General features: G+C 44.1%; 1 protein-coding gene across 1 annotated transcript; it reads left to right on the top strand.

Annotated features, from left to right (window-relative positions):
* The first annotated feature begins 18,940 nt into the window (after window positions 1–18,940).
* LOC127299455 (protein CLT2, chloroplastic) lies at window positions 18,941–21,539 on the top strand. The gene is made up of 10 exons (XM_051329420.2): window positions 18,941–19,235; window positions 19,357–19,502; window positions 19,622–19,659; window positions 19,982–20,097; window positions 20,178–20,277; window positions 20,359–20,394; window positions 20,486–20,536; window positions 20,633–20,756; window positions 20,838–20,963; window positions 21,082–21,539. Exons 1-10 carry the CDS (start codon window positions 19,099–19,101, stop codon window positions 21,234–21,236), a joined length of 1,029 nt encoding a protein of 342 aa, XP_051185380.1. The 5' UTR covers window positions 18,941–19,098; the 3' UTR covers window positions 21,237–21,539.
* Window positions 21,540–21,856: the final 317 nt, after the last annotated feature.

The raw sequence follows: 21,856 nt of genomic DNA, 5'->3' as shown, positions 1-21,856 counted from the left end.
CTGACAGCAAAACTCCTGGATTAATGCTTCCAGGAAAGCTCCTTAGTCCGCTGCTGACAACCTTGATTTTGAAGCCGATACTCCTGTAAAACAGGTGCCACTCGTTCACAGCTTCCCTTGCGATGCTATACTCCTTCGCAGCAACGAACTACTCTAGAGCCTAACCACTGATAATGGCTCCTTCTTCAAACTCCTCCTGTCAACCCTGGTGGTTTTCCTCTGCAAGAGTTCTCCACCCTTCAACGTGGTTACGATGCGGGGACAGCCGATTTCAACACCATCGGCTTTTCAGAATGAGGAATTTTCAGGGCTAGCTGCCCCCCGAGCCTTGGTCAAGGCGATAATGAAAGTGCACCAGCCGCATTGGGCCACTATCAGCTTCTCAACTGTGGTGCAGCATCAGCCGATTCTGACCAAATCGGCTTTCAAAAGCAGAGAACCTTCAATGTGAGCTGTCCCCCGAGCTTCTTCAGTCCAATGACACAACCTCTGGTAAGAATGCAGTCTAGTCCAACTGGACGATCGTCGGTTGTTCTCACGATCCTGGCCTGATCTGCACGCTCATGCTGTTCTTGCTGTGGGCCAGGGCTGCGATCCTCAAACTTGCCGGCAAATACCAACAGCTTAAATGAGAAAAAGGGCCGTCTCGGACGCCCAAACTGATGTTTCTGCTGGTGTTGCCGAGCTTGAAGTCTTGCAAACGAAGCTACAGGTCCTCGCCATGTAACAGTTTATACCCCTTGAGTCGATGGCCGTGCATCGGCTTTGAATTCTTAAGTCGATGCCTACGCATCGGCTGTGCTCAAAAATTTCTGTATTTTCGATTTTTTATGGCCGATTTGTTTATGTATCGGCCCCCATGCTTGAGCTGCTCTGTTGGACATTTGACACCCGTTCCCAGCTCCGTATCCTCGTATCTCATCCATCTATGTGCCCCCCGAGCCGATTCTGTCAAGTAATTGATGGCATCGGCTCTTCAGGCATCTGTTAGATCAATGCTGAACGCAGACAAGGTATGTTGAGGATAATTTTGGCCGATTGCGGGAATCGGCCTCCCTTTCCGTTGCAACGCTTTGGCGATGGTTTGCAACTTCTCGGATTTCCACTATAGCTACGTGGCATGTTGGAGATGAGATCCTCTGCTTTTCATTTTTTGAGGGCTGATCTCAGGGATCGGCCTTGCCACGTATGTCCAATGTCTTGGACCTGCTACTCTGTTAGGCCGGTGGATAAAACCAGCCTTACCCCATTTTTCGAGGCTTCGATACGCTCACAACCCTCTAAACTGATTCCAGAGAGCGGCTCTTGGTCATCTGCTTCCCACACGCTCATGGCAGCTAATGATATCTCGATAGAGTCATCCGCCTGAACGACTTCCACCTCATCTCCATCCCACTGTATGATGCATTGGTGCATTGTAGACGGGATGCAACAGTTAGCATGAATCCAGTCCCTTCCCAATAGGACGGCGTAATTGCTTTTGCTGTCAACGATGAAGAACGCAGTAGGTATGGTCTTCCGGCCTACAGTAAGTTCTACATTCAGAACACCTTTCGCTTCTGACGCCTGGCCGTTGAAGTCGCTTAATGTGATGTTGGTCTTGATCAGATCGTCGCTGGAATGTCCCAAACGACGTAGCATGGAATACGGCATTATGTTGACTGTCGCTCCGGTATCAACCAACATCTTGCTGACAGGTTGCCCGTTGATGTAACCCCTCAAGTATAGGGCTTTCAGATGCCTGTAGCTTCTATCTCGTGGCTTTTCAAAGATAACCGGTCGTGGACCGCAGTCGAATTGAGCCACTGAAACTTCCTCGTCGCTTGGAGCGCGAAACTCCGACGGGAGTATGAATACCATGTTCGCATCAGCCGATGTCTCTGCATCGGCATCAGCCGATGCCTGTGCATCGGCTTTCGCCTGTTTTGGGCGCCATACTTTCTTTGGCGGGCGCGCCTTCGTCTCCAACATTTGCTGGATTTTCACGGCCAGATCGGGCCGTGCTCTTCTCAACGTGTACAGGTACTGTGCCTCGGCTTCTTCCAGGTTTCGCAGCCGTTGCACCCGACGCTTCTGAGAATGGCTGAGTCCATCAGGGCACCACCTTGGTCGGTGATACCTATCTTCTTCTCCATCTGACTCCTCAAAGTCTTCTTCTTGAGATGACTCAGCTCGGTTACTCTGAGGTGGGAGAGGTCCTAGACGCTCGAACACTGAAACTTCACTTGTCCCTTTCCTTTGCTGTTTGCATTCTGGGCAGTTCTCGATTGTTGGCAATCGGCTCATTCCTGAGTCCCAGCAATGTTTGAAGAATGGACAGTCCCAGTGCTTATCCACGTTGTCTTGTTCCCTCGACCTCCCTCTGGCGCGACGTTCGTACCCGTCGTTGTTGCCGTCATGCTGACGATACCTCCTGTTTTCCGCATCAGACCGACGATATCCTCCATCGTCGTCGCCGTAGCGGCGATGTCGGTCGTACTGCTGCTCATATTTGTTGAGGAGATGCACGGATAGTGGGCGTTGATACCGCGCGCTTCTCACCTCCTCCTCGGTTAGGTACCGTCTGTCATTACCTTGGGGCCGGTCACGTGGAACGGCTTCCTCTTTATCTTTGCCACGAGAGTGGCTGCTCTCTGCCTTGTCCACGCTATGGCGGTTCACAAGCCCTGCCATGTTGACACTGAAGGAGAACCCTGGTTCCCTTATGGAGTGGCTGAGATCTATCGTGTTGACGCCATGCGACGGACGCGTGTTTTCTTTGAGCTTGATATCGTGAGAACGAGTCTTCTCAAAGGAGCCGATGAGCCCGGCTTCACAGATGGCCTTCAGCTCATCGTATTTCTTCTTGCGCTCCGCAGGGAGATCCTTGTAGGTGATTTGCTCCTCTGCCATCTCGGATGTCGATGTTGACATGGATGTTGCAGAAGATGGTCCCACCGGGCGTGCCAGAATGTGTTACCCTCCAAAACCCACCGACGGGTGTTGGTTAAGCAACACGAAGAGCCGGGAAGCTCCCAGGGCCGCTTAGTGGATCCCTGGCACCTCGCGTCGTCCCGCAAATCTTCTGGCCAACGTCCTGGCGGTTGCTAGGGCGTGCCACCTGACCTAGACCCGATCAGGAAGGTGTTAGTGCTTCGATTGTTCCTGCATGGCAGACACGTAAACATTAAATACGAGCCCTATCGGCTCTCAGGTTTCCCTGTGGATCGGCTCAAGGAGCCGATCGCCCCATGTTTCACGTTGGATTTACAATGGCATGGGGATCCTGCTTGATCAGGACAAAGCTAAAACGATCCATGACAGTTTAGGGTTTTCACCGCATAATCGGAACGTCCTACGTGCGATCGGGCCTAGCAGCTACGAGAGATGATGCAAACTACCCCTACGAGAGGCCTAAAAACCAACATAACGTTGATTCCCGGAACATCCCTCGCAGGGACGGTAAACAACGCCTAACGCACTGCCGGATCGTCCGACCCCAACATAAGGCCTAACTATGCAGATATTAAACTGATCCTTGCGGAGCAAGGAGCAACTATAACGGATCGGATCTACTAAGTAACGAATAAGCAAGATGCTGTCCTTACGTCTGGACAGACGTAAGGACAGCTAGGTGTCGAGGGACGGCATCGCCATGCAGATGTGCACGTGAAAGCATCAATGCTAGCCCCTAAACACCTAAGGATAAATAGTACTGCTCGCCATCAACAAGGCTTCAGCACGAGCAGTACAAGGTTAACGAATAAACGTGTGCTGCCTAGATCGCTAGATGCGATCTAGGCAGCATGGTGCTTACCCGGGAGAAACCCTCGAAGAAAGGGGTGGCGATGCGCCTGATTTGTGTTGGTTGAACGATGATTGTCCTCCTTTTCCGATAACCCTAGATACATATTTATAGTCCAAGGGACTTTCTAATTGAGGCGTGCACCTAACCGTGCACGGGCCGGACTCTATCTCTTTAATCTAAATTACAATGCGATCTAATATGTTACAGATACATGGGCAGTTAAGCCCGAACTCCTTGCGCAAGGCCGCTTCGAAGATGCTCCACGTGTACGTCCTTCAAGCCCATCTTCACTTACGGCCCATCTCCTGATTTGGCCAAAATCGGGTGGTAACAGGAACACTTCCCTAGAGAAAGAACGAAGTTGCCTTTTGATTATATTATTAGAACAAATTATGATGTTGATGCTTCTTCTCTTGATAATGCTTGATTTGCACTTTCTGCGCCTAGCTGAAAGGCGTTAAAGAAAAGCACTTCTTGGAAGATAACCCATGTTGTTTTTTATTTTTTTACTACTGTTTTGTTGAGTCTTGGAAGTTGTTACTACTGTAGCAACCTCTCCTTATCATGTTATTGTGCCAAGTGAAGTCTCTAATAGAAGGTTGATACTAGATTTGGATTTCTGCGCAGAAACAGATTTCTTGTCTGTCACGAATTCGCGTTTTTCTCTCTGTAGAAGAATCAAAAAAATCAGAGAATATTTATGCGTGATCCTCAGATATGTACTCAACTTTCATTAGTTTTGAGTTTTTCCATCTGAGCAAGTTAAGTGCCTCAGAAAAATTCGTCTTTACGGACTGATCTGTTTTGACAGATTCTGCCTTTTTATTTCGCATTGCTCTTTTACTGTGTTGAGTGGATTTATTTATTCCATTAACTTTCAGTAGCCTTGAGTAATGTCCAGAAGTGTTAAGAATGATTGTGTCCTCTCTGAACATGTGAATTTTTTATTATGCACTAACCCTCTAATGAGTTTGCTTTAAGTTTGGTGTGGAGGAAGTTTTCAAGGATCAAGAGAAGAGGATGATATGATATGATCAAGAAGAGTGAAAAGTCTAAGCTTGGGGATGCCCCCGTGGTTCATCCCTGCATATTTTAAGAAGACTCAAGCATCTAAGCTTGGGGATGCCCAAGGCATCCCCTTCTTCATCGACAACTTATCAGGTCACTTCTAGTGAAACTATATTTTTATTCCGTCACATCCTATGTTCTTTACTTGGAGCGTTTGTTTGCTTTTATTTTTGTTTTGGTTTGAATAAAGTTGGATCCCAACAATCATGGTATTGGAGAGAGACACGCTCCGCTTTTTCATTTGAACACTGGTGTTCTTAGTTTTGCTTTAATGTTCATGGCGAAGGTTGAAAACTGCTTCGTTGATTGCTATTTGGTTGGAATCAGAAAATGCTTCATATGGTCTTGAATAATTTGATACTTGGCAATTGTTTTGAGCTCTCATAGATCATGTTTAAGCTCTTGCATCATGTACTTTAAATCTATTAGTGGAGAACTACTGTAGAGCTTGTTGAAATTTGGTTTGCATGATTGATCTCTGATACGTCTCCAACGTATCTATAATTTCTGATGTTCCATGCTTGTTTTATGACAATACCTACATGTTTTGTTCACACTTTATATCGTTTTGATGCATTTTCCGGAACTAACCTATTGACGAGATGCCGAAGTGCCAGTTCCTGTTTTCTGCTGTTTTTGGTTTCAGAAATCCTAGTAAGGAAATATTCTCGGAATTGGACGAAATCAACGCCCAGCATCTTAGAATTCCACGAAGCTTCCAGAACACCCGAGAGGAACCAGAGGGGGGCCACAGGGGCCCCACACAATAAGGCGGCACGGCCAGAGGGGGGGGGCGCGCCGGCCTACTGTGTGGGCCCCTCGTAGCCCTTCCGACTCCGCCTCTTCGCCTATAAGAAGCCCCCTGACCTAAATCTTTGATACGAAAAAGCCACGGTACGAGAAACCTTCCAGAGCCGCCGCCATCGCGAAGCCAAGATCTGGGGGACAGGAGTCTCTGTTCCGGCACGCCGCCGGGACGGGGAAGTGCCCCCGGAAGGCTTCTCCATCGACACTACCGCCATCTTCACCGCCATCTCCATCAACGCTGCTGCTCCCATGATGAGGAGGGAGTAGTTCACCCCTGGGGCTGAGGGCTCTACCGTAGCTATGTGGTCAATCTCTATCTCTCTGCACTCCAATACAATGATCTCATGAGCTGCTTTACATGATTGAGATCCATATGATGAGCTTTGTATCGCTACTAGTCTATGTGCTACTCATGTGATGTTATTAAAGTAGTCTATTCCTCCTGCATGGTGTAATGGTGACAGTGTGTGCATCGTGTGGTTCTTGTCATAGGTTATGATCATAATCTCTTGTAGGTTATGGAGTTAATTATCGCTATGATAGTATTGATGTGATCTATTCCCCCTTTCATAGTGTAATGGTGACAGTGTGTATGCTATGTTAGTACTCGGTTTATTTTGCAAAGATCTATTATGCTCTAAGGTTATTTAAATATGAATGCCGAATGTTGTGGCGCTTGTTAACTCCGGCTTGAGGGAGCTCTTGTAGCCCTACACAACGAATGGTGTTTGTCATCCAACAAAAGAGTGTATGTAGCACAAAAGAGAGAAGTTATTATTTATTTTGCGATCAATGTTGAGAGTGTCCACTAGTGAAAGTATGATCCCTAGGCCTTGTTTCCAAACATCGAATCTCCGTTTATTTACTGTTCTGTTGCATGTTTACTCGCTGCCATATTTTATTCAGATTGGTATTACCACTCATATACATCCATACTACTTGTATTTCACTATCTCTTCGCCGAACTAGTGCACCTATACATCTGACAAGTGTATTAGGTGTGTTGGGGACACAAGAGACTTCTTGTATCGTGATTGCAGGGTTGCTTGAGAGGACTATCTTTGACCTCTTCCTCCCTGAGTTCGATAAACCTTGGGTGATCCACTTAAGGGAAAACTTGCTGCTGTTCTACAAACCTATGCTCTTGGAGGCCCAACACTGTCTACAGGAAAAGAAGCGTGAGTAGACATCAAGCTATTTTCTGGCGCCGTTGCCGGGGAGGAAAGGTAAAAGGCACTCATACTCCGGTCCCAGGTAACTAAGTTATTTTTTTTTGCCGTTGTAAGTGCTCGAAGCTATTTCCTTTAGATCCTGCAATTGCATCTTTTGGTTTCTTGTTTACACTAGTTAGGCATAATGGAAAGCAACAGTGAGCTTCTTATTCTATTTCCTGAGTTAAGACATGGATTGTTTGCTGCGAAAATTAAAAAACCTATGGAATCTTATTTGCATGCTAGTAGCAATGATATTAGTATGAACGCTTTGAACACCATTGTTGCTAATGATATGGAAAATTCTAAGCTTGGGGAAGCTGGTTTTGATGAGCATGACATTTTTAGTCCCCCAAGCATTGAGGAGAAAATTTTCTTTGATGATACTTTGCCTCCTATTTATGATGATAATAATGATAATGGTCTTTTGGTGCCGCCTACTATGGAGAGTAAATTTTATTATGATTATACTATGCCTCCTACACTTGATGAGAATGATAATGATAGCTACTTTGTTGAATTTGCTCCCACTACAACTAATAAAATTGATTATGCTTATGTGGAGAGTAATAAATTTATGCATGTGGCTCATGAAAAGAATGTTTTATGTGATAGTTATATTGTTGAGTTTGTTCATGATGCTACTGAAAGTTATTATGAGAGAGGGAAACATGGTTATATGCATCTTAATAATATTAAGTTTCCCCTCTTTATGTTGAGAATCTTGAAATTGCGCTTGTGTTGCTTTTCTATGCTTGCCACTTTGTTCTTCATGAATCTATTTGTGTACGAGATTCCTTTTCATAGGAAGTGGGTTAGGCTTAAATGTGTTTTAAATTTGCTTCTTGATGCTCTCTTTTGCTTCAACTCTTATTTCTTGCGAGAATATCATTAAAATTACTGAGCCCATCTTAATGGCTATAAAGAAAGAACTTCTTGGGAGATAACCCATGTCTTTATTTTACTACAGCACTTTTGTTTTATATTTGAGTCTTGGAAGTTTTTTACTACTGTAGCAACCTCTCCTTATCATGTTTTTGTGCCAAGTAAAGTCTCTATGGTAAAGTTGATGCTAGATTTGGATTACTGCGCAGAAACAGATTTGCTGTCTGTCACGAATTTGTGCAGAGCTCTCTGTAGGTAACTCAGAAAAATCTGCAAATTTACGTGAGTGATCCTCAGATATGTACGCAACTTTCATTAGTTTGAGTTTTTCTGTTTGAGCAAGTTAAGTTCCCCTTCAAAATTCGTCTTTACAGACTGTTCTGTTTTTGACAGATTCTGCCTTTTATTTCGCATTGCCGCTTTTGTTATGTTGAATGAGTTTCTTTGTTCCATTAACTTTCAGAAGCTTTGTGCAATGTCCAGAAGTGTTAAAAATGATTGTGTCACCTCTGAACATGTGAATTTTTATTATGCACTAACCCTCTAATGAGTTTTCTTGAAGTTTGGTCTGGAGGAAGTTTTCAAGGGTCAAGAGAAGAGGATGATATACTATGATCAAGAAGAGTGAAAAGTCTAAGCTTGGGGATGCCCCCGTGGTTCATCCCTGCATATTTCAAGAAGACTCAAGCATCTAAGCTTGGGGATGCCCAAGGCATCCCCTTCTACATCGACAACTTACAAGGTCACTTCTAGTGAAACTATATTTTTATTCCGTCACATCTTATGTACTTTACTTGGAGCGTCTGTGTGCTTTTATTTTTGTTTTTTTATTTTCATTCTCTGAATAAATTCATGCTCATGTGTGGGAGAGAGACACGCTCCGCTTTTTCATATGAACACTAGTGTTCTTCATTTTTGCTTTTAATGTTCAAGGGCGAAAGTTGATCGCTTCACTTGTTGCTATTTGGTTGGAATCAGAAAATGCTTCATATGGTCTTGAATAATTTGATACTTGGCAATTGTTTTTAGCTCTCATAAATCATGTTTAAGCTCTTGCATCATGTAGTTAAATCTAGTAGTGGAGAACTACTGTAGAGCTTGTTGAAATTTGGTTTGCATGATTGGTCTCTCTAAGGTCTAGATATTTTCTGGTAAAAGTGTTTGAGCCACAAGGAAGACAGTGTAGAGTCTTATAATGCTTGCAATATGTTCTTATGTAAGTTTTGCTGTACCGGTTTATACTTGTGTTTGCTTCAAACAACCTTGCTAGCCCAAACCTTGTACTGAGAGGGAATACTTCTCGTGCATCCAAAACCTTGAGCCAAAACCTATGCCATTTGTGTCCACCATATCTACCTACTATGTGGTATTTCCTGCCATTCCAAGTAAATACTTCATGTGCTACCTTTAAACAATTCAAAAGTTATTATCTCTTATTTGTGTTAATGTTTTATAGCTCATGAGGAAGTATGTGGTGTTTTATCTTTCGATCTTGTCATTTACTTCTGACAGACTTTCACAATGGACTAGTGGCTCATCCGCTTATCCAATAATTTTGCAAAAAGAGCTGGCAATGGGGTTTCCAGCCCCAATTAATTAACTTGCATTAATAATTCTCTTCACATGTTTTGCTCTGATCTATCAGTAAGCAACTTAAATTTGCAAATAGACACTCCTCCATGGTATGTGAATGTTGTAAGGCACCCGAGGATTCGGTTAGCCATGGCTTGTGAAAGCAAAGGTTGGGGGGAGTGTCATCTAATAAATAAAACTAAAGTACATGTGTAAACAAAAGAGAAGAGGGATGATCTACCTTGCTGGTAGAGATAACGTCCTTCATGGGAGCCGCTCTTGAAAGTCTGGTTGATAAGGTAGTTAGAGTACCCATTACCATTCGTTGACAACAACAAACACCTCTCAAAACTTTACTTTTATGCTCTCTATATGATTTCAAAACTTGAAAATCTCTAGCACATGATTTAATCCCTGCTTCCCTCTGCGAAGGGCCTATCTTTTACTTTATGTTGAGTCAGTCTACCCATTTCCTTCCATCTTAGAAGCAAACACTTGTGTCAACTGTGCATTGATTCTTACATACTTGCTTATTTGCATTCATCATATTACTCTGTGTTGACAATTATCCATGAGATATGCATGTTGAAAGTTGAAAGCAACTGCTGAAGCTTATATCTTCCTTTGTGTTGCTTCGATGCCTTTACTTTGAATTTATTGCTTTATGAGTTAACTCTTATGCAAGACTTTTTGATGCTTGTCTTGAAAGTACTATTCATGAAAAGTTTTGCTATATGTTATCTATTTGTTAGCAAACTATAGATCATTGCTTTGAATCACTCCATTCATGTCATATGCTTTACAATAATGTTGATCAAGATTATGATGGTAGCATGTCACTTCAGAAATTATTTGTGTTATCGTTTACCTACTCGAGGGCGAGTAGGAACTAAGCTTGGGGATGCTTGATACGTCTCCAACGTATCTATAATTTCTGATGTGCCATGCTTGTTTTATGACAATACCTACATGTTTTTCACTTTATATCGTTTTGATGCATTTTCCGGAACTAACCTATTGACGAGATGCCGAAGTGCCAGTTCCTGTTTTCTGCTGTTTTTGGTTTCAGAAATCCTAGTAAGGAAATATTCTCGGAATTGGACGAAATCAATGCCCAGCATCTTAGAATTCCACGAAGCTTCCAGAACACCCGAGAGGAACCAGAGGGGGGGGGGGGCCACAGGGGCCCCACACAATAAGGCGGCGCGGCCAGAGGGGGGGCGCCGGCCTACTGTGTGCGCCCCTCGTAGCCCTTCCGACTCCGCCTCTTCGCCTATAAGAAGCCCCCTGACCTAAATCTTCGATACGAAAAAGCCACGGTACGAGAAACCTTCCAGAGGCGCCGCCATCGCGAAGCCAAGATCTGGGGGACAGGAGTCTCTGTTCCGGCACGCCGCCGGGACGGGGAAGTGCCCCCGGAAGGCTTCTCCATCGACACCACCGCCATCTTCACCGCCATCTCCATCAACGCTGCTGCTCCCATGATGAGGATGGAGTAGTTCACCCCCGGGGCTGAGGGCTCTACCGTAGCTATGTGGTCAATCTCTCTCTCTGCACTCCAATACAATGATCTCATGAGCTGCTTTACATGATTGAGATCCATATGATGAGCTTTGTATCGCTACTAGTCTATGTGCTACTCATGTGATGTTATTAAAGTAGTCTATTCCTCCTGCATGGTGTAATGGTGACAGTGTGTGCATCGTGTGGTTCTTGTCATAGGTTATGATCATAATCTCTTGTAGGTTATGGAGTTAATTATCGCTATGATAGTATTGATGTGATCTATTCCCCCTTTCATAGTGTAATGGTGACAGTGTGTATGCTATGTTAGTACTCGGTTTATTTTGCAAAGATCTATTATGCTCTAAGGTTATTTAAATATGAATGCCGAATGTTGTGGCGCTTGTTAACTCCGGCTTGAGGGAGCTCTTGTAGCCCTACACAACGAATGGTGTTTGTCATCCAACAAAAGAGTGTATGTAGCACAAAAGAGAGAAGTTATTATTTATTTTGCGATCAATATTGAGAGTGTCCACTAGTGAAAGTATGATCCCTAGGCCTTATTTCCAAACATCGAATCTCCGTTTATTTACTGTTCTGTTGCATGTTTACTCGCTGCCATATTTTATTCAGATTGGTATTACCACTCATATACATTCATACTACTTGTATTTCACTATCTCTTCGCCGAACTAGTGCACCTATACATCTGACAAGTGTATTAGGTGTGTTGGGGACACAAGAGACTTCTTGTATCGTGATTGCAGGGTTGCTTGAGAGGACTATCTTTGACCTCTTCCTCCCTGAGTTCGATAAACCTTGGGTGATCCACTTAAGGGAAAACTTGCTGCTGTTCTACAAACCTCTGCTCTTGGAGGCCCAACACTATCTACAGGAAAAGAAGCGTGAGTAGACATCAATCTCTCTAAGGTCTAGACATTTTCTGGTAAAAGTGTTTGAACAACAAGGAAGACAGTGTAGAGTCTTATAATGCTTGCAATATGTTCTTGTGTAAGTTTTGCTGTACCTGTTCATACTTGTGTTTGCTTCAAACAACCTTGCTAGCCAAAGCCTTGTACTGAGAGGAAATGCTTCTCATGCATCCAAAAACCTTGAGCCAAAACCCATGCCATTTGTGTCCACCATAACTACCTATATGTGGTATTTTTCTGCCATTCCAAAGTAAATTGCTTGCGTGCTACCTTTAAAATTTCATTCTTTGTCTTTACAATACATAGCTCATGGGAAAATAGCTTAAAAACTATTGTGGTGATGAATATGTTGCTATGTATCTTAGTTCTTATAAGTTGCTTGTTGAGCGGTAACCATGTTTCTGGGGACGCCATCAACTTTTTACACCTTTGTTGAATATCATGTGAGTTGCTATGCATGTTCGTCTTGTCTGAAGTAAGGGTGATTTATCATGATTATATGGTTTGAGTATGCATATTATTAGAGAAGAACATTGGGCCGCCAACCAAAGCCATGTATCAGGGTGGAAGTTTCAGTTTGGACACTAATCCTCAATCTCTTATGAGAATATTACTTGTTGTTGAATGCTTAAGCATTAAAGAGGAGTCCATTATCTGTTTTCTATGTTGTCCCGGTATGGATCTCCTCAAGTTGAGATCTATCAAAACTGAGAAATCAAATGCGATCTATCTCCTTGGACCTTTGTACAGGTGGCATAGAGGTACCCCTTTGTGACACTTGGTTGAAACATATGTAATGGAATGATAATCCATGGAAATCCGAGCTAATTAGGACAAGGTGCGGGCACTATTGGTATTCGATGCGTGAGGCTTGCAACTTGTAGGAAGTTTTACGCATAACACATATGAATTATTACTACCGTTGACAAAATTGTTTCCATGTTTTCAAAATAAAAAGCTCTAGCACATGAGTAATCTCTGCTTCCCTCTCCGAAGGACCTTTCTTTTACTTTATGTTGAGTCAGTTTACCTACTTCTTCCTATCTTAGAAGCAAACACTTGTGTCAACTGTGTGCATTGATTCTTACATGTTTACTTATTGCACTTGTTATATTACTTTATGTTGATGATTATCCATGAGATATACATGTTACAAGTTGAAAGCAATTGCTGAAACTTAATCATCCTTTGTGTTGCTTCGAAACCTTCTATTAAGAATCTATTGCTTTATGAGTTAGCTCTTATGCAAGTCTTATTGATGCTTGTCTTGAAAGTACTATTCATGAAAAGTTTTTGCTATATGATTCAGTTGTTTAGTCATTATCTTTTTGTCAGCAATCAATTGCTTCGAATCACTTCATTCATCTCATATGCTTTACAATAATGTTGATCAAGATTATGTTGGTAGCATGTCACTTCAGAAATTATTGTTTTTATCGTTTACCTACTCGAGGGCGAGTAGGAACTAAGCTTGGGGATGCTTGATATGTCTCCAACGTATCTATAATTTCTTATGTTCCATGCTAGTTTTATGACAATACCTACATGTTTTGTTCACACTTTATGATGTTTTGATGCATTTTCCGGCACTAACCTATTAACAAGATGCCGCAGTGTTAGTTCCTGTTTTCTGCTGTTTTTGGTTTCAGAAATCCTACACAGGAAATATTCTCGGAATTGGACGAAACAAAGGCCCACGGTCTTATTTTCCACGGAAGGTTCCAGAGCACCGAAGAGGAGACGGAGAAGGGCCACGAGGCGGCCACACCCTAGGGGGGCGCGGCCCCACCTCTGGCCGCGCCGCCCTATGGGGTGGGCCCCTCGGGTGCCCCCCTGCGCTGCCCCTTCGCCTACTTAATCCCTCCGTCGCGAAAACCCTAGTACTGAGAGCCACGATACGAGAAAAGTTACTGAGACGCCGCCGCCGCCAATCCCATCTCGGGGGATTCAGGAGATCGCCTCCGGCACCCTGCCGGAGAGGGGAATCATCACCGGAGGCTCTACATCACCATGCCCGCCTCCGGACTGATGCGTGAGTAGTTCATCCTTGGACTATGGGTCCATAGCAGTAGCTAGATGGTTGTCTTCTCCTCTTGTGCTATCATGTTTAGATCTTGTGAGCTGCCTAACATGATCAAGATCATCTATTTGTAATGCTACATGTTGTGTTTGGTGGGATCCGATGAATATTGAATACTATGTCAAGTTGATTAATTGATCTATCATATATGTGTTGTTTATGTTCTTGCATGCTCTCCATTGCTAGTAGAGGCTCTGGCCAAGTTGATACTTGTAACTCCAAGAGGGAGTATTTATGCTCGATAGTGGGTTCATGCCTCCATTGAATGCAGGACGGTGTGAGAAAGTTCTAAGGTTGTGGATGTGTTGTTGCCACTAGGGATAAAACATCGATGCTTTGTCTAAGGATATTTGTGTTGATTACATTACGCACCATACTTAAGGCAATTGTCTGTTGTTTGCAACTTAATACTGGAAGGGGTGCGGATGCTAACCTGAAGGTGGACTTTTTAGGCATAGATGCATGCTGGATGGCGGTCTATGTTCTTTGTCGTAATGCCCTGATTAAATCTCATAGTAGTCATCATGATATGTGTATGAATCTCTATTTTTCAATTGCCCACCTGTAATTTGTTCACCCAACATGCTATTAATCTTATTGGAGAGACACCACTAGTGAACTGTGGACCCCGGTCCATTCTTTTACATCTGAAATACAATCTACTGCAAGCCGGTGAGATTGACAACCTCACTGTTAATCTTCGCAAACAAACATCATTCTCTGTTCTCTGTTGTTCTTCGCAAACAAACATCATTCTCCACACCATACGTTTAATCCTTTGTTTTCAGCAAGCCGGTGAGATTGACAACCTCACTGTTAAGTTGGGGCAAAGTATTTTGATTGTGTTGTGCAGGTTCCACGTTGGTGCCGAAATCACTGTTGTTGCGCCGCACTACACTCCTCCACCAACAACCTTCACGTGGCCTTCATCTCCTACTGGTTCGATAAACCTTGGTTTCTTACTGAGGGAAAACTTGCTGCTGTGCTCATCATACCTTCCTCTTGGGGTTCCCAACGGACGTGTGCTTTACCGTCACATGGAAGTTGTCAACTACACGCCAGCAGCATGCAAGCAGGGTGTGCAACCCCATTCGTTCATTATACACTTTTGCCTCGCGAAAGCACTATGTGATGGGATTCGTCGCATAGAAAACAAAAAAATTTCTACCGCAAGAACGAAACACAAGCCAAGATCTAATCTAGTAGACGGTAGCAACGAGGAGATGAAGAGACTAACCCTCTAAGATTCGCAAAGCTTAACGAGATTAGATATCGGGGTGGATGTAGTCGATCACTTGCGGCTTGCAAAAGCGCGTAGAAGATCTTAACGGTGCCACAAACGGGCAGCACCTCCGTACTCGGTCACACGTACGGTGTTGATGAAGACGACGTCCTCCTCCCCGTTCCAGCGGGCAGCGGAAGTAGTAGATCCTCCTCGGAATCTCGGCAGCACGACGGCGTGGTGGCAGTGGTGGTGGAGAACTCCGGCAGGGCTTCGCCTATGCGCTGCGGGAGTATTGCGTGGAGGAGGAGAGGCTAGGGTTTGGGGAGAGGGGGTGTTGGGCGCTGGCCACTTGGGGGCTGCGGCCAACTAGGGTTTGTGGTGGCCGGCCCCTCCCCTTGCCCCTCATTATATAGGTGGAAGCCCAAGAGTTGTAGTCCAAGTCTTCGAATAAGACCCCAACACACAAACTTGCCATAGGTGGGAAACCTACTCAAGATGGGAGTCCTACTCAAGGTGGGACTCCCACCTTTCCTTGAGGGGGGGGGGGGTGCCGACCACCTTAGGTGGAGTCCACCTGGCACTCCTCCCCCTTAGGGTTGGCCGGCCATGCTAGTGGAGTCCCTCCGGGACTCCGCCTTCCATAGTGATTTCTTCCGGACTTTTCTAGAACCTTCTAGAACCTTCCATAAATGCACCGGATCATTTTCAAACTTATAAAATGACTTCCTATATATGGATCTTATTCTCCGGATCATTCCGGAACTCCTCGTGATGTCCTAGATCCCATCCGAGACTCCGAACAAAACTTCGAACTCCATTCCATATTCCATATCTACTTAAACGACATCAAACCTTAAGTGTGTCACCCTACGGTTCGCGAACTATGCAGACATGGTTGAGACTTCTCTCCGACCAATAACCAATAGCGGGATCTGGATATCCATAATGGATCCCACATATTCAACGATGAATTAGTGATCGATTGAAACATTTACATACGATACCGATTCCCTTTGTCACGCGATATTTTACTTGTCCGAGGTTTGATCATCGGTATCACGTTACCTTGTTCAACCTCGTCTCTGACAAGTACTCTTTACTCGTATCGTGGTATGTGGTCTCTTATGAACCATTCATATGCTTGCAAGCTAATTAGACGACATTCCACCAAGAGGGCCCAGAGTATATCTATCCGTCATCGGGATGGACAAATCCCACTGTTGATCCATATGCCTCAAATCATACTTTCCGAATACCTAATCCCACCTTTATAACCACTCATTTACGCAGTGGCGTTTGATGTAATCAAAGTACCCTTCCGGCATAAGTGATTTACATGATCTCATGGTCGAAAGGACTAGGTAACTATGTATCGAAAGCTTATAGCAAATGAACTTAATGACGTGATCTTATGCTACGCTTAATTGGGTGTGTCCATTACATCATTCACATAATGACATAACCTTGTTATTAATAACATCCAATGTTCATGATCATGAAACTATGATCATCTATTAATCAACAAGCTAGTTATACAAGAGGCTTACTAGGGACTCCTTGTTGTTTACATAACACACATGTATCAATGTTTTAGTTAATACAATTATAGCATGGTATATAAACATTTATCATAAACACAAAGATATATAATAACCACTTTATTATTGCCTCTTGGGCATATCTCCAACACTATGCAAATCCCAATGACATCCCAAATTAAGAAACTACAATGGTGATTTTGATCTAAATTTCTATTTCCTTTTTATTTTAATATTTCATTCCAAATTTATGTTTCATGTGGGTAACACAATGATGAATAGCTGTCAAATTTTTGTTTGAATAGCCCATGAACTTTACCGCACAAAAGCTCGTTCATATCATCACTGTACCTTTTCAATTCCCACCCGCCGGCATTTATTTGTCTCTACTATTTTAATCTGGACCCGCTAGTTATTTTCTCGTTACTTGTATGTATTTCTGACAAAGAATGGTACGTGAGTAATTTACTGCTTGAGCAAGATGAGTGAAAAACACGAGGCATGAAAAATTGGTCTGTGTGAGCATGCAAATGGTTGTTGATCGATGAGCTAATGTGTGTTGGAAAAAAAAGGCAAGAGTGAAATGGATTGCATATGAGCCGGCTGATTGCCCCCATGGATTAGGTTCCATACTTTGCATTACTATTTTCGGGCCTAACAGATGAAGGCAAGCTCACAACATAACCAACTGAGCAAGATAACGATCCAATAAATTGGAGGAGAGAGAATGAAGAAAGAGAAGGTTGTCTTCCCTTCGCTAAGAGATCATCTCTTAGAAAATAAGGGAAGGCATTTTCTCCATTGTACGACATGTCTTCCCTTAGCAACATAATTTCCTACCAATTTTAATTGATTACCATTAATTGCTAGGGAAGGCTATAAGAGATAACACAATGTATGACTTGTATGTATTGTTATCTCTAGATGATGTGACGGTATAAGTGTTGTGGATATACATCATAGGTATACCATCGACATGGTCCGATTCCGGCAAGCCCGGGTGGCCCAAAGATGGTGGTGATGGCATATGGCCCACCGGGCGGCCCAGTTGCTGTTGATCAAGATGGAAGATGTCCAGCCCAGGAACAAGGAGCCGGATCCGAACCACCCTAGAAAGGTAGCCGGATTCGAACCGCCCTAGGAAGGTAGCCGGATCCGAACCGCCCTACAGAGGTACCCGGATCCGAACCGCCCTACAGAGGTACCCGGATCCGAACCGCCCCTACAGAGGTACCCGGATCCGAACCGCCCTACAGAGGTACCCGGATCCGAACCGACCTACAGAGGTACCCGGATCCGAAGAGGTCTATGCCAGGAGTCAGATCCGTGGAGGCCCATGAAGGAAGCCGGATCCATGACGACAAGTTAGGCATAGGTGGATCCTTGACGTACACGGCAAGACATTGTATCGTAGTTAGGCAACTTGTATTCCGGCTAGGACTCTCCATGTAAACCCTAGATCCGTGCGCCTTTATAAGCCGGATCCCGGGAGCCCTGAAGGGGGATCTCGAGCTAGAAACGAGACAACCACAACTCATTGTAACAACGCGAAAGCGCCCAGATAATTCCAGACAAGCAGCAGTAGGCCCTGTCATCGTGCAGGTGATCCGAAGCTGGGTAACTCGCGTACCACCGTCCCGTGTGCACTCCGCCCTATGGCCCCTACTTCTTCTCCCCCTCGTGAGGATCCCTCCTCCGAGGTACCGTCGATTAGGCAACGACAATAAGGGAAGGCATGCCTTCTCTACCATTGTACATGCCCTAACTACCTTTGCCAAGCCTAAGTTGTGGCAAGTGTGGCAGACACAAAAATTTGGCTAGAAATTTGGAAGGCACAAAGTGTGGTAAAAGTTGGCAATAAATACATTACATGGCAAGGGCCACATAAACAATAAAGTGTGACAGCCTAAAAGTGCGTAAAAGTGTGTGAAGAATCAAATACATACCAAATCGCTAAACTTTAGCTTGGCAAATTATGACTAAGAACCAATCATACTCTTAGTGTTCAGTAGACTAAGCCCTACAGAGACAGAAAAAACATATTCAATGATATAATATTTGCTTATGTGATACTCTCTCCTTCTCAAAGTGAAGGGGTAACTTTTTTATAAAAACTCTTTTTAGGGTACCTTTCTCAGAAGATTGACCAAGTTTACTAAGGCCATAAACCAGACCAATTTGGACACTTGCACTATGAAATATATTTTCGTTATACACTTATATCAAAAACAAATCGAAAACATCCAATGGGTCAAAGGCCTCAAAGGGTGTAGTAGCAAAATCCCCTAAGCCAATGGGCGTGTAGAGTCGACGAGAGAATCCCGTGTACTTCCACGGCAAGGCAAACAACCGGCCGGCCGGCCGCCCGCCACCGCCATCACTGCCGTGTGCCGTCCTCCCACACAGCACTCCGATTCCCAGCTCCGACTCCACCCTGCATGGACTGAATCCCTATCACTAGACCAGCCCTCGCTTGCGCTACACATAGCGATGAGCTCCTCGCCGGCGATCGCGGCCGCGTCGGCGGCCGTAGTGGCGCTGGCCGTCGCTAACCGCGTGCTCTACAAGCTCGCGCTGGTGCCCCTCAAGGAGTACCCCTTCTTCCTCGCCCAGCTCACCACCTTCGGGTAAGCCTTTTTTGAACCGCCAGGATGTTCGACGAAATGCCCAGCAGTAATTCTAGTAAGCCCGTCGCGCCCGCGCCCTTCCGGGTTCTAACTGTACGTGTGTTCGATTTGGGCGTGGCAGGTACGTGTTCGTGTACTTCTCGATCCTCTATGCGAGGTACCGTGCCGGGGTGGTGTCCCGAGAAATGCTTGCACTGCCAAAGAGCCGGTTTGCCGCCATCGGCTTGCTGGAGGCTCTTGGGGTCGCAGCTGGAATGTCTGCTGGAGGTAATTGTTGTAGATTATTTCTGTTAGCATATACCCTGGTGTAGTATGGCTACAATACGATTCAGAGTGTGTGCTATGTCTTTCTTGTACGCACTTGTGCTAATTTCTGAAACCTGCAGCTATGTTGCCTGGCCCTGCCATTCCTATACTGTCTCAGGTACGAGGTTCAGCTGCGCCACCATAAGTGTTTCCTTACATAGTATCCGCACCATTCTCTAGGAAAACCATATCATCTGCATGTTCTCTTATCTCTGGCATCCATCCTTGATGGTTACAAATATTTTTCTCTTATGCTGTGATATTTGTTTCTAATAACTAGTGCAATAAGTTTCTGCAGCTATGCTAGCTTTCGGAACAATCATCTTATGGCTGGATGAGCTTGCGATTCCCCAAAATGCTAAAACTGACAACATTGATGTTCGAACCTGATAATCATGTCCGCTGTTGTCGAATAATATTCTTCTGATCGTGTTCTGCAGTCTTTCCTGGTGTGGCAGCTTATCTTCTCTGCGTTGCTTTTGGGAAGGACCTATTCATTGAGACAGATTATTGGTTGCTTCCTTGTAACTTCTGGTGTTGTTTTTGCTGTTGCGAGGTATGACCTTCGAAATATCTGGTTCGCTGGTATATTTACTGGTTACTGGATCACAACGAATTTGTTCACTGTTACTGTAGTGGAGTGGATGATGGTCACCTTCTATCTGGAGTCAAGTTTATATGGCCATTACTGATGGTTCTTTCATCAGCATTTCAAGCTGGTGCATCTATTTTGAAGGTTTAGCCACTAAAATTATCACATAACACTCTTTCTATAGTTTTGGGTCACTTCAGTCAGATACATAATTCTGTATTGCAGGAGTCTGTTTTCGTAGATGGTGCAAAGCGTCTTCAGGTCTGCTCTCATATTTTCTTCTCTATATGTTTGTGTCTGTGTGCCCACTTTGTTTGTTCAGAAATAACCGCAGAACCACATATTTGTGCAGGGGAAGCGGCCTGACATCTTTGTGGTTAATTCATTCGGATCTGGGTTTCAGGTGACTTACTGTAATTTGCCTGTTATGCTTAGCTGCATTACCATATCAGTAAACCTTGATTTACATCATATATCATATTTAACATTTTTTCTGCAGGCCCTATTTGTTTTTCTTCTTCTCCCGTTGCTCTCTAATTTGAGGGGGATTAAGCTTGCTGAGCTCTCTGGTCATTTAAATGGTGGTGCTGAGTGCTTCTTAAACGTTGGGGAAAGCCCGATTGGTAATGACTATTCTTTGCCTGGAATCTAGTGTTTTGATGGAATTGAGCGCTGACCGCTCATTATGCTGCCATTTTTATAAGATTGCGGAGGTGCTCCATTCCTACCATTGCTTTTTATACTGGTGAACATGGCTTTCAATATCTCGTTGCTTAATTTGGTGAAGATGTCATCTGCCCTGGTTGCTTCACTTACAGCAACTTCAGCAGGTTTTTCTTCCTCTCCCCTTCCTCTAGTTGTATCTTCATTTTTGCTCTGCTGCCGCTGTATAGACCAAACTGAACGAGTACCTTCATGACAGTGTTGATGTTCTTTTTTCAATTGCAGTGCCAATATCAATCTACATTCTTTCTCTTCCTTTGCCCTACATCCCTCAAGGCGCAAAGCTAAGCACATCTTTTATCATCGGTGTTGCGGTATTGCTGATGGGCCTGATCCTATATAACCTTCCCCAATCATCTAAAGAGTCAAAGGCTGATTGAGACCTTCATAAGGCGATTGAGTGTACATCGGCACTGCTACAGAAACTCAATTATTTGTTTGGTCTTGAAGCTAATGAAAGATTTCAAGGTTGATGCCACCAGATTTGTTAAGTACTCTGTCGGTTTGTTGTAGCATAGATACGTGGTACTTTCAAGTTCTAACAATTTATTGAACAGTAGTACATACATGTAATTACGTTTCCCCATGTATATATGTCAAATTTGTCACCTTAAAGAGCACTGCAGAAGCTGCAAGTCGTAATATACAGCATATTAGTCCAGACAACTGACTGTAATTTACGTTGACTGCTGTCTTTTTCTCCATTATGTTGAGGTTGTCGTTGCGACTGAGATAACAAAATTGACAGCTAGCGCGCCCACTCTCGCTGGACACACCTCAAATTCTTCTATTAAACTGTTTGGAGGGCTCTAACTTCCAACTAATATAAATCGGTGGGAGTAGTATTTTTTGGATGGGAAGTATATGAAGTTTTCATTTATGCTAGCTAGAACCAAGAGCAGATGTTTCAAACTTTATACTCAGGCTGGTTATGAAGTAAAATTGAAGTTACTAGTGCCATCACGAACCCTTAAAAACAACTCCGTCCTTCAAAAGAAAG

Source organism: Lolium perenne, chromosome 5 (genome assembly GCF_019359855.2).
Source record: "Lolium perenne isolate Kyuss_39 chromosome 5, Kyuss_2.0, whole genome shotgun sequence".
NCBI classification, from domain to species: Eukaryota; Viridiplantae; Streptophyta; class Magnoliopsida; order Poales; family Poaceae; genus Lolium; species Lolium perenne.
The sequence above is the reverse complement of the archived record's forward strand: the minus strand, read 5'-3'. Positions and strand labels throughout refer to the sequence as shown.